At 39.5% G+C, this 12,090-nt stretch overlaps 1 protein-coding gene across 1 annotated transcript in view; it reads right to left on the minus strand.

Moving 5' to 3' along the window:
- Positions 1–491: 491 nt before the first annotated feature.
- The window catches only part of VWF (von Willebrand factor), a 149,165-nt gene continuing 137,566 nt past the window's right edge, over positions 492–12,090 (minus strand). Inside the window, exons 48-52 of the mRNA XM_009324340.1 lie at positions 11,773–11,871; positions 9,966–10,094; positions 7,886–7,925; positions 3,275–3,372; positions 492–829 (exon numbers count right to left, since the gene is read on the minus strand). Of these exons, the coding sequence (XP_009322615.1) occupies positions 641–829; positions 3,275–3,372; positions 7,886–7,925; positions 9,966–10,094; positions 11,773–11,871 (555 nt within the window). The 3' untranslated portion in view covers positions 492–640. The remainder of the gene's footprint in view (positions 830–3,274; positions 3,373–7,885; positions 7,926–9,965; positions 10,095–11,772; positions 11,872–12,090) is intronic.

Genomic DNA, 12,090 nt, shown 5'->3' on the forward strand with positions numbered 1-12,090 from the left:
TGTCCCTCAGCCCATTCACAAGTACTGAGGACTTACAGAAGTTACACGATCTGTTCTCAGCACACCATTTCTTTGCATTCAGCTTCAGGAGGAACGTGTATATGCATTGCAGAAGATGATTGGTTGCCTGAGCCATAACCAGTACTGTTTGTGTACCAAGAACATCACTCTCTTATTATGAAGTCTTACTCCATAGTTACTGTACTCCCTAACTGGAGGAGAAAAAAAGATCAAAAACCTAAAAGCCCACAGTGTGTCACTAAAGTCTGAAGTGGGGAATGCCAGTGTAATGTCTCTGAAGACAATGCTAAATGCTTTGGGATATGTTCTTTAAGTAGAAGCAACTGTTTCTGTTACTGTGTTGTGGTTTTGCATTTTCAGGGTTTCTTTTTAACCATGTGGATTACCTTCCATGGTGAAGATGGAGAACAATACAGTCTGCAATATCTTATCTATAAACAACCCCAAGAATAATCAGAAAATGCTCCGTTGTGCTAGTAAGTTTTATTGTTTGCTATGTTGATACAATTAGTTAGGACTCTACTGGATAAAATGGTCTACAGAGGGAAAATGGGGCTTGCACTGTAACGTTCCTTCTTCATAAAATTTAAGATTACACAACTGGGCTTCTTGGAAATATTCAGTCTGTACACGTCCGGGAATAGCATTCACACTGAGAGGCAGAAGGGATGTAATGCTGCACCACCGTCCCATTGGCACACCGGAGAGGGATCGTGACTATGGTTGTTTGAGTGGCTGTACAGCAGCTGCACAGGTCTTCCCATTTCCCTGTCTGAACAGAGTATCTGGTATTGCTTCTGCACTTGCCCTAAATGGAAAAAAGAGATACCAAGTTTGAACAGTGCCAGACCTCAGTGCAATCGGAATCCGTATTCTTCCCTTCAAAATATCCATGGACAACTTCACCTGGAGTTCAGTGCTCTGCTGTAAAACACAAACTCAGAAACAGGTATCTGATTCCAGAGTGTGGGGTGCTGGTCAAAAAGTAATCTCTTATGAGCATAAGCATAGCTAAGGAGAGGTGAAGAAACTGCTCACACAAAAAAAGCCTATAATTTAAAATATCATAGGTGATGTCCAGGGCTATTGTGTTGGCTTCTAAGCACATATGGTTATCGTCTCAGCTGTATGAGATAATGCATTCAGAAAGTGCTTTAGCCCAAATGTTGCAAGCCACACATCCATTGTTGTCCTGCTGGTTGCTATTTTTCTGTTCTACTTGTCTGGCCACTTTACTAATTTAGACTGAGCTGTCAATGCCTGTAGCTATAAGCTTTCATGATGTGAAAACAAATGGCCCCACATCAAACTCTGTCAGAGTCCATTTATTTTTGTGGCTCTGCACTCTTATTTCTGAGATTAATACAAAAAAGTTGCATAGTATTATCAGGGATGACTTTAGAAAAACTGTACTCAATACCAGCTATAGCAGGAATATTTTGTTTACTCAATATATGGCCAGATTCACAATATAAAATCTGTACTTTTGCAGGGGAAACTTCAATACATAATGACTTTATGGCTAAGGACCTGATTATTATTGACTCTGTGGACAGGACAAGAGGCCAAGAATTATTTTATTTTTTTTTAATGAAAGGTAAGTGTTTGTGGTGGTGTTGTTAAAGCTTCCACTCTTATTAAGACTTGTGTAGCAAATGAAGGCCCTTCACCAGGTAGCTATCTGAAAACCCTGGGCATGTATGCTCTTAATACCTCTACTCTCTGTTCCCATTCTTTTCCCAGTAGTCGTGGGAGAGAGACTCCTTTTGCCTACTGCCTTAACTAAAGAGAATTCTCAAGGGGCTGGGTGCAAGCCATCTTCTTGACTGCCGCCCTTGTATGCCATAGTTTGGATTGTATACAATGGTTGTGTACAATCCTTGTACGAAGCTTGGTTATCTCAGATTGAGCAGCTGTCCTGCTACAACCCAGTCTGGGAAGAGAATGTCATCTTTGGTTCCCAGTCTCGGAGAGATGGGAACATCCAGAAGGGAAGCCATGCTCCTGTTTCAAATAGAAGTTGCCCTATAAGGTGTAAGCAGTGATGGGCAGGAAATTAAACTTTTAATCTGATTATGGAAGAAATGCACAAGACATGCAGAACTGTCCTGGTTTCGGCAGGGATAGCGTTAATTTCCTTCCTAGTAGCTGGTACAGTGCTGTGTTTTGGATTTAGGGTGAGAACAATGTTGATAACACGACGATGTTTTAGTTGTTGCTAGGTAGTGTTTGCACTAGTCAAGGACTTTCCAGCTTCCCATGCTCTACCGGCTGAGAAGGCTGGAGTGGCACAAGAAGCTGGGAGGGGGCACAGCCCGGACAGCTGACCCAAACTGGCTAAAGGGATATTCCATACCATGTGACATCATGCTCAGTATATAAAGCTGGGGGAAGAAGAAGGAAGGGGGGGATGTTTGGAGTGATGGCGTTTGTCTTCCCAAGTAACCGTTACGCGTGAGGGAGCCCTGCTTTCCTGGAGATGGCTGAACCCCTGCCTGCCGATGGGAAGGAGTGAATGAATTCCTTGTTTTGCTTTGCTTGCGTGGGCGGCTTTTGCTTTCCCTATTAAACTGTCTTTATCTCAACCCACGAGTTTTCTCACTTTTACCCTTCCGATTCTCTCCCCCATTCCACTGAGGGGGAGTGAGCGAGCGGCTGGGTGGTGCTCAGTTGCCGGCTGAGGTTAAACCACGACAAGAACGCAACAGCTTAGTGCTCAGGCTAATAGAGGAGTCATAGAGCTTATAGAGCAGAGAAATAAAATCATAGCGCGCAAGTTTAAATGTCTTTTACAGTATCAGACATCTAAATACCTATTTACACTCTCATAAATCAACTTCAGAGCCTGAAGAGGGATATGTGTGCTTAACTGTAGACTCAGATCTGAAAATCAGCTTCACAAATACTAAGATGAAAATCCCTTTTTTTTTTTTATGTAGAAAGTCCTAACAAAGCCACTTCAGAGTCATTAATTTCTGATGGAAGCAAAGGAGAGTGGTACAACAAAGCCTTTGTGTCTAACATATGTGCCTTTTTTTCATGCTGCTTGAATAGGGAAAATTCAGCATCACCAAATTACTTTAGGAAATAAGTGCCAATGAGGTTTACACTGTTGGAGTGAATTAATGAGAAGGACAGAAACTGATGCTCCGCTTACTGAAGTGAAGCTGTAATGGAGGCAACAGTTTCCCTTGTGGAAGAGAGAAAGGGGGCAAGGGCAGGTCTTGGTGGGGGGGTTGCTTTTGTTATTTACCTCACAATGAGAAATAGGCACTTCCTTTTCAGCCACGCATCCATTGATATTCCTATACTGCAGTCTGGTACTTACTGGTCGACACTCCACTTCCACACCTACCAAGTTAAAAAAAAAAAAGAAAAAAAAAGTGTTTGACAGTGCTGACAATTGCTTTTTTTAACTCCCTTCCCCTTATTACTGAAATTGCTGTTAGTGAGATGCCATTACTAGTAAGATCCCTAGCAAGAGAATTAGGTGTGTCTCCTTAGAGTAATTAATGTAGAGCTGTATGACTATATCTCACTACAGCCCTAAAATTCCACTGGAAAGCAGGGTTTCCCTTATGTTTCTTTTCAAGCAACTGCTTTGTTTTAGTCACCTTGCCACCTAATGTCTGCCTTCTACCTGTTGGCTTCTGTGTTAGATAACTCTCCTTTTAAAGATAGTTCAATGGTACATTGGGCAAGCAGGTGCACAGGAAAAAGATGACACACATGGGAACCCCAATAACCTAATCAGAGAAACAGAGCACCCTGACCTGGCTATTCCTGGGGCTGTCACAAGAGAGAGAGATCCCATTGTCTTGGGATGATGCCCTTCAGGATGAGTCAGTGGGAGCCCCTCTCCAGATCACCTTACAGACAGTGTATCACTGCCTCCAGGACTGTGTGGGACTCCTTATGCGATGCTAGGGAAGAACATTTGGGGATTCTACAAGACTTATTTATCATGAGGTTTTTAGGGGAGGAACCAAAGGTGGGGGAAAGAGAAGGATTAAGGTGGTTTGGTGAGGAACAAGCATGGGAAAATGGATGGATAAAGGCAAAAAGAGGGGCTGGTTGCATGTTAAACAGCTGCTGCTCCATACTTTCATCTGACCTTGCCCTACGTTTGATCACTGACGTCTGTCCTGTCTTCTTATTAAACTCCATTTCCACCTACTTGTCCTGGGTGATGGACTCTGTTCTGTGTGGATGCATGTGTATGGAGGTGTAAGTGCCAGCAACTGGAATTGGACCACAGGTCACAGGGCCCATGAGTCTAGGTTAGCAGGGATGCAGGACCAGTTACCGGACAGAATGAGTGCCTAAGACCACTAAGGACCTTCATCCTGATCAGCCAGAGGGCAGATCAGGATGAGAATGTGGGTGGTGTTTGTGTTTGCCAGAGTACTGAGTGTTTCTGTGTGTGTACACAAAGAATGTGTGTGTGCGCATGTTGTATACATGTGTTTGCATGTGTGCCTATTGGGATACATGCTCAGCCTCACTGTTGCGTGGACCTGGGGACATGGAGCTGTGGCAGCTTCGCCTCTATCAGGCTCCTAGATTTGACAACTCCTAACAGTCCTTGCACACGTGGTGGATTTTGCAGAAAACTAACGCGGCAAAAAGAAAAACTAGGGAAAAAAAATTAAAAAACTAACTCTGAAAATCTAACTTTGGGTCAATGGGAACTTTTCCACTGTCTTCAGTAAGTCATGAAATACTCCAAATACTTGTTTTCCAATACTTTTTGCTCTTGGTGTTAGGTAAATTCTCCCTGTTTTTCTCCATCTAACCAGAAATCCACACAAGAGGCAGTAGATCTGGATTTGTTATGTGTGGAGGGTGCAAGATCAGGGAATCTGCTGATCCCTCTTTGTGAAGTGAGGTTGGTTTGCTATGACCTGTTAACTGCAGTAGTCGACAGTGACTCTGCTCCTCCACTTTCAAAGGGAACCTCGTCAAGACATGCTCAAATACAGACTAATCCAGAATATTTTGTTCTGAACACTGTTTTGGTCCACATCTAAAGAGCTGTGAAGGAGCTAATGCTTTTTTAAGTGGATATTTTATGCACTGCAAACAGCAGTTCTTTGTAGTGTTAATATAGTGCTATGCCTCTGTGTAATGGCAGGCTCCTACTTTTACTCATTTCTAGCTAACCAATGGAATTTCTGTATTTACCAGAATACTGGACTATTTTTTACGTACTACACAACAGCATTTCAGAGAGCTGAAGGAATGCAGCCGGCCAACTGCACAACTAAGTAGTACATAAATTGAAGAGAAATGTATCCATCTTCCTAGCAGCAAGCATAGCTTTCCATACCTTTTCCATGGAAATTTTAGTACCAAATTGGCTCTGTGCCTTGCTAAGGCTTTATATTTCATTAAAAAAAAAAAAAAAAAAAAAAGAAAAAGCTTGACAAGTGTTTCTGGCTCCAGGGCTGGAACTGCCAGTTCTCTTTTAATGATTTCATCACTTCATTTGATAAAACTTGTCCACCTGGAAGGAATGCACAATTGTATCCACACAACTGAAAAGCCCAAACAAAATAATTGTCATCAGACTCAATACAGCTTCATCACCTTTTTGATCCTGACTTACTGACTTGTTCTCGAGTTACTTTACTACTCTCATTTATTTTTTTGTAGACTGTGCCTCCTTTGCAAAAGCAAGTGCTTGTAACTTAACAAGACATATGCAATTGAGATCAGCAGGGAAAAGAGTTAAGAAGCAGAGATACAACTTCTTTGTTAAGTGGGAAAATAAGGAAAATCTTTTGCAAATAATCAAGTCCTTTGTTAGTACCACAAAAATCTAATGAGAAAATAAGCCTGTTCACTTATGTGCTCCTACATACTTAAAACATGGAACAATACCCTCAGACACACTAATGAATTCCAGTTGCCAAGGCATAACATAGAAAAAGAAACTGGCTTCTTGAACAACCTTTGCTTAAAGACATGTAGGACTACTGAACCAAAGGCATCACCCTGAACTGTGCTTTGAGCTTGAGGGAACAAGTTCTTTGCCCAATTCTTTATGGTACTGAGGTGTTTGAAAAGACAAACTCTCTCAAGACCTGGGAGGGCAATGTAACCTATATCTAAGTCTCTGTGTCCATGAGAAACTGATTATTCTCTTATCTGACTTTTAAGAATAATTAAATTACTCTGGTTTTACAGTAGCTTTGCCAAGCCTTGGTGTTCCCTGTAGAGTATGCAACAGACTGCATGTTGCTACTGAGTGCCCTGGTGGAAAGATATAAATACAGAGGAGAGAGAAAGAGAGAGTTTGGTATCTGGAAGTATCTGTTTGATTCAAAGCTATGTGTTAATCACCGTCCTTTAATTGATAACCCATAGTTAGTTGGCTGGATGCAATATGTTGGCTTTTTCCTTATGAAGGGCCCTGCATAGAGAAGCAACCAGGAATAGGACTGCGCTGTAATACAGGACTTTTCAGTTTTGAGCTATATCCAAACAAACATCAATGGGAATAAGGATTTGAAGGCCCATGCAATATGGGCAGGTTTAGGCATGCAATATTTCACTTAGATCAGTTTGCTTTTGCTGCTGCAAGGAGGTATCACTTTTGAATCACTGTAACTGTTAAATAAGTATACATATTCAGCTGTGCTCATTTGGGACGGGGTTTCCCCTCTCCTCAGTTGCAGTGATAGGCATTCTCAATTAGTAGAGCCTGCCCACCACCCTGTCTTAAATCTTAAAATCTGTTTTTGTTAATAAATAATTTTCAGTATTCCTTACTTGAAGCCTAGTAGATTAACACTCTCTTAACTAAATTACTTGTTTGAGCCATTTGATGACAGTCTATCTCAATAGCTTTCTGTCTTCTATTTCTCAAGCCGGAACTCAGTGATTATACAGACAGGCAACGGCTGCAAACTCTCTAGGAGTTAACATCCTTCATCAGGGGTATTATTACAACAGTTACTGTGCCAGTGTGGTGATGGGCTGCTATGCAGATCTTCTTTTATTTATTAGCACAAAAAAAACGTGTGGGGGGGGGGTGTGGGTAAGAGATAGTTGAACACAGGCAAGATGTTGATATTCTGACCTTAAAAGAGAATACCTATCTTTTGTTACTTTTTTTTTTATTTTAAATGAGCTACAGTATTATTAATATTTTACTTACAAAGGAGAAAACTGAGAGGTTGTTCACAAAAGCATCAGAGATTCATTTTAGAAATGAGAACCCAACCCTGCAATCCTTCCTCATGTAAGCAAACCCTTCCTACGCTCACAGCCTGACTGACATTTGGATTATCTACACAATCATGCATGAAATTAAGAGTTGCAGGACTGACTCCTAAACTGCCGAATTTAAGATGCAGTCAGGCTGTTCAATAGGAATGCACCTTTGACAAGCATTTCCCCTACCATTTTTTTGTTATTACATTATCGAAAAGGAATCAAAATTACATTACTGCCACCAGTTTTTTTTTTTTTTAAATTCATTTTAAGTTGATTGATTATTCATGAAGTTGTTGCCTTACATATTCGGTATCAGGTTATGTGACTTGTCAACCTGTTTGTGCAATACTGTTCCTGTTATCTTTAGATGAACAATAAAATAAAACATTCATAATTTAACATCTGCATAAAATGTGAAGAGTATCTATTTCTTTCTAAGCACTTGTGAATGCTGTCAAAACACATGTTCTAGTGGACAAAACATGACAGCAGTATCCCAATCAGAGGGCGGACTTGTTTGATGGTTTAACAACATTGCTTAGCTCTGTTTCATTAAACTGCATCTTCTGCAAAACATAGCTCCTTACCCAGTAGCTTACACTCTCTGCAATTTCCATACAAGACTTTTGGCCTATTTACTTACATGTGTCACAGCAGGTATTGCCAATCTTTGCAATTCTGCCCTAAAAGAATAAAAAAAGAAAACTTCTATTTTGGCACAAGTAATACACATTTGTTCTGCTGGAAGAATACAAAGGGATGTTTAAAACAGTATATTAGGCAAGAAAACTGTATTTCTATATTGTACAAAAAATATAAATCTACAGTAGTAATCATCTCTTTATCCATTTTAAGGTTTTGAATTCGTGATTATATTTGTTGACAGCCGATTGGAAATAATTGACTATATTAGCAAGTTCAACACCTGAAAATATTGCTTTCACCTTATATTAGGAGCTTTCTAAAGTAAAGACATCATTGAATACAAATAAATTTCTAGGAACCAGAGTGATAAAACCAATAGCATTCAAGTCTTATGTCTGTTTAAGAAAGGAAGTTAAACAGTCCTTGATTTTTTTAGCAATATAGATGAAAGCATGCCTATTCCACAACAGCTGAAAATGTACAGGCAAATCATCATAAAATATCACACCTGTCAAATAAGTTTTAACAGCCAAAAATTTTATTTTTCTTTTTTCATTACTACCATGTAGAAAGTAATTCTCAGAAATATATGTATGGTGGAAAATTACTGAAAACCCATAGTGAAAGGAAAAATGGAGAAATATTTATACTGCAGGGTGATGCCATTGTTGCACTAAACACCTGAACTTACATGCAAAAGTTTGGAGGCTTTTTTAATTAAAAAACTTAAACTTTTCATCTGTAACTAGATGAAAACCACTAATTCTGTAGCTGATATAGTTCATTTTTTTGGATGGGAGGAGAATAAATGCGGTTTGGGAAGTTCTGTTTAAAAAGTAAACTATTCTTCATTGATTTTTCAATGAAGACCTTTAGAATACGACAGTAAACCCAAGCCTGTAACATAATCCAGCATTTTTCTAAATCTTTCTTTGTATAACAAAACCGTGTGCGCTATAGTAATTTCACAAAGTGAGAATGCACTGTAGAAGCTTTATTCTTCCCGTATTATACATATCAAATCCTCCATTTGCTTGATGTGTATGTAGAGAGAGGTTTGGGCACAAGCTTTGTTAAAGGTTTCCTGCTTCCTTTGGTGCCTGAGAAAATGGGGACAGGTGGATGTAAACACCTGTGTGATGCTAGATGAGCAAAAGCAGGACCCCACGTGCTACACCCCAACCTGCACTCTGTTTCTCAGTGTAGAACTTTTAGAGAAACTTTAGAGAAACTCTACACTTTCTCAGCGTAGAGCCTTACCAGAGGAGTAGCTGGTATAGGTTTTTATTTTGGTGGCTCAGTGGAAAACTAGGTAGATGGTTTATCCCTTGAGATATGATATGAGATTGAAGATTAAAAATTTATTTTAAATTTCTTTGATTAATTTTAATGTTAGGAAAATATAGGAAGATCATAGAACCACATAATCGTTTAGGTTGGAAAAGACCCTTAAGATCATCGAGTCCAACCGTTAACCTAGCACCGCCAAGTCCACCACTAGTTTCTCTGTTTCTCTGTTGGCTAACCTCAAATCACAGGAAAGATGGGTGGACTTGAGCAGGGTTTTTATTATACCATTATACCAAACAATTGCAAATGTGGGAGGTTGAGCTTTTCCTACAGTATGGTGAAAATTCCTTTCCCTAACCTCACACAAGGGTAGAGAAAAAATGTCTTAGCATTTCATATGTATGGAGAAATTCATAGAAAAAAAAGGGGGTGATCTGACTGTTTTCTCAGTTTGCGTAATTATCCACACAGTTTTGCTCTGGATACCAAACTGAAAACATTGTTAGAACAACCATTTTCTTATGTTTGCTGCTTCATATGGAACAGAATTACTGCAAGCTCAGCATCTCCCCTGCAGCAGAGTCCCACATAAAACCAACTTATATTTTAAAATAAAGAAAACTTACATTTTTCTGAATTTCAAAGAAAGTTCAAATTCAGTTTAGCCAAGGTGCTGGGAGAGGGTTGGGGTTTCCCACCCTACTACACATAAGGTACCTATATACAGAACCATAAACATGACAGAGTCTATTAGGAAACCTGGAAACAGGACCTATTTCACTACTTACTCCTTCAGCCAAACATCTTCTGGAATCAAATGGAGGACAGCCAGTGATTCTCCTTTCCCAGATAAATTCCCCTTTCTCATTTACTTTACAGGAGTGACTATCACAGCCATCCTGAAGTGATTCATTTGGCTGTAAAGATTTAAGGGCTGTTAGCTTTACACAGAAACAACATGGGACAGCAAGTTTTCAGGATACAATACAACTTGACTATTCCTTTAGTGATATTTCAATTAATGTACCATGGTGGTTAAATTTATAAAACATGGAAATCTTTAGTAAACAGAATTCTTTATCAACAAAGTCATCATCTTCTATTTACTTCCATAGCCATATTGATTACAGCTCAGTCAAGACTGCTAAAACGTGACCTTTTTCAGGTCTTAACAGGGAAGAAATTTCCATTAACTTAAAGGAGAAACTTGTCTAAGTGAGAAACTTGGGAGTTTGGCCTATGAATTGTCTTTTAAAGAGACATATATATGAATATTTAACTTCTGGCCGAGTTGGGATCGTCTTTAAAAAAATACATAAAACCACACCCACACCCCCCACATAGAATCATAGAATCATTTAGGTTGGAAAAGACCCTTAAGATCATCAAGTCCAACCGTTAACCTAGCACTGCCAAGTCCACCACTAAACCATGTCCCTAAGTGCCATGTCTACACACTACTGCAGGTGAAGGCTTGAAAAGTGGGGAAAGGAGCCTTACCAGAGGAGTAGCTGGTATAGGTTTTTATTTTGGTGGCTCAGTGGAAAACTAGGTAGATGGTTTATCCCTTGAGATATGATATGAGATTGAAGATTAAAAATTTATTTTAAATTTCTTTGATTAATTTTAATGTTAGGAAAATATAGGAATATCATAGAACCACATAATCGTTTAGGTTGGAAAAGACCCTTAAGATCATCAAGTCCAACCGTTAACCTAGCACTGCCAAGTCCACCACTAAACCATGTCCCTAAGTGCCATGTCTACACTGATACCTCCAGGGATGGTGGCTCAACCACTTCCCTGGGCAGCCTGTTCCAATGATTGACAACCCTTTCAGTGAAGAAATTTTTCCTAATATCCAATTTAAACCTCTCCTGGCGCAACTTGAGGTCGTATCCTCTCATCCTATCGCTTGTTACTTGGGAGAAGAGACCGACACCCACCTCGCTACAACCTCCTTTCAGGTAGTTGTAGAGAGCAATAAGGTCTCCCCTCAGCCTCCTTTTCTCCAGGCTAAACAACCCCAGCTCCCTCAGCCGCTCCTCAAAGGACTTGTGCTCTAGACCCTTCACCAGCTTCGTTGCTCTTCCCATACTCTCCCCATCTAAAAGTTAGCTCAGGAATGGAATAAAAGAAAATGTTATATGCTGTTTCTTGTGACAAGCTGATGGGTTTTAACCAGAAAAATATCCACTCCTGTTTAAGAACCTATCATGCTGGAGAAATTTTTCAAAATTCACATTTTCAACTTAAATTATCCATTTCTCATTTAAAATGAGGTTTTTAATTTCCCCTAAGTAGTTGTTTGAGCTCATATTCCAGTTAAAGTCCCTTCATGCTTGCAGGTGCATCTAGAATGTCTCTCTAGAATTTTGCACTATGGTATGAAGTCTCCTTTTTTTCATTTACAAACAACAACAAAAAATTGAACTTTCTTGAGAAACCATTCTGAGATATAAAAGAAAAGGCACTAGTAATACCATGCTGCCTAGCCAAAAATGAGGAAAAAAATGCACTTTCCTTGGGTTCACCAGAAGTCTGTGCTACATTTACATTTACTCATAAATAAAAGAAAGAGTGCTTAAAACTTACCTGAAGGTATTTAAGCCTTCCATCTCTCAGCCTGACGCCACATGAAGTTGGCACACATTTTCCACAGCAAGAGCCGGGGATTTCCTGCCTTCTGTAATTCTAGAAGGTAAAGGACATTTTTCTGGGTTTACTTTGTTTTAAGCATGTTTCATACACTTATTTGTAGAGAGTTTTTAAAAAACATAATTCCGTGGACAAAGTGATAGCCAGAAAAATGCTTTTTTAAACAGTAGGACTAGACTAGCTTAATCTAATTAGTTGCATACTTTTTTTTTTTTTTAATAAAGGCTTGCATTAATCCTTGTACTGATTTATTAT

Source organism: Pygoscelis adeliae, unplaced genomic scaffold (genome assembly GCF_000699105.1).
Source record: "Pygoscelis adeliae isolate BGI_AS28 unplaced genomic scaffold, ASM69910v1 Scaffold65, whole genome shotgun sequence".
NCBI lineage: Eukaryota > Metazoa > Chordata > Aves > Sphenisciformes > Spheniscidae > Pygoscelis > Pygoscelis adeliae.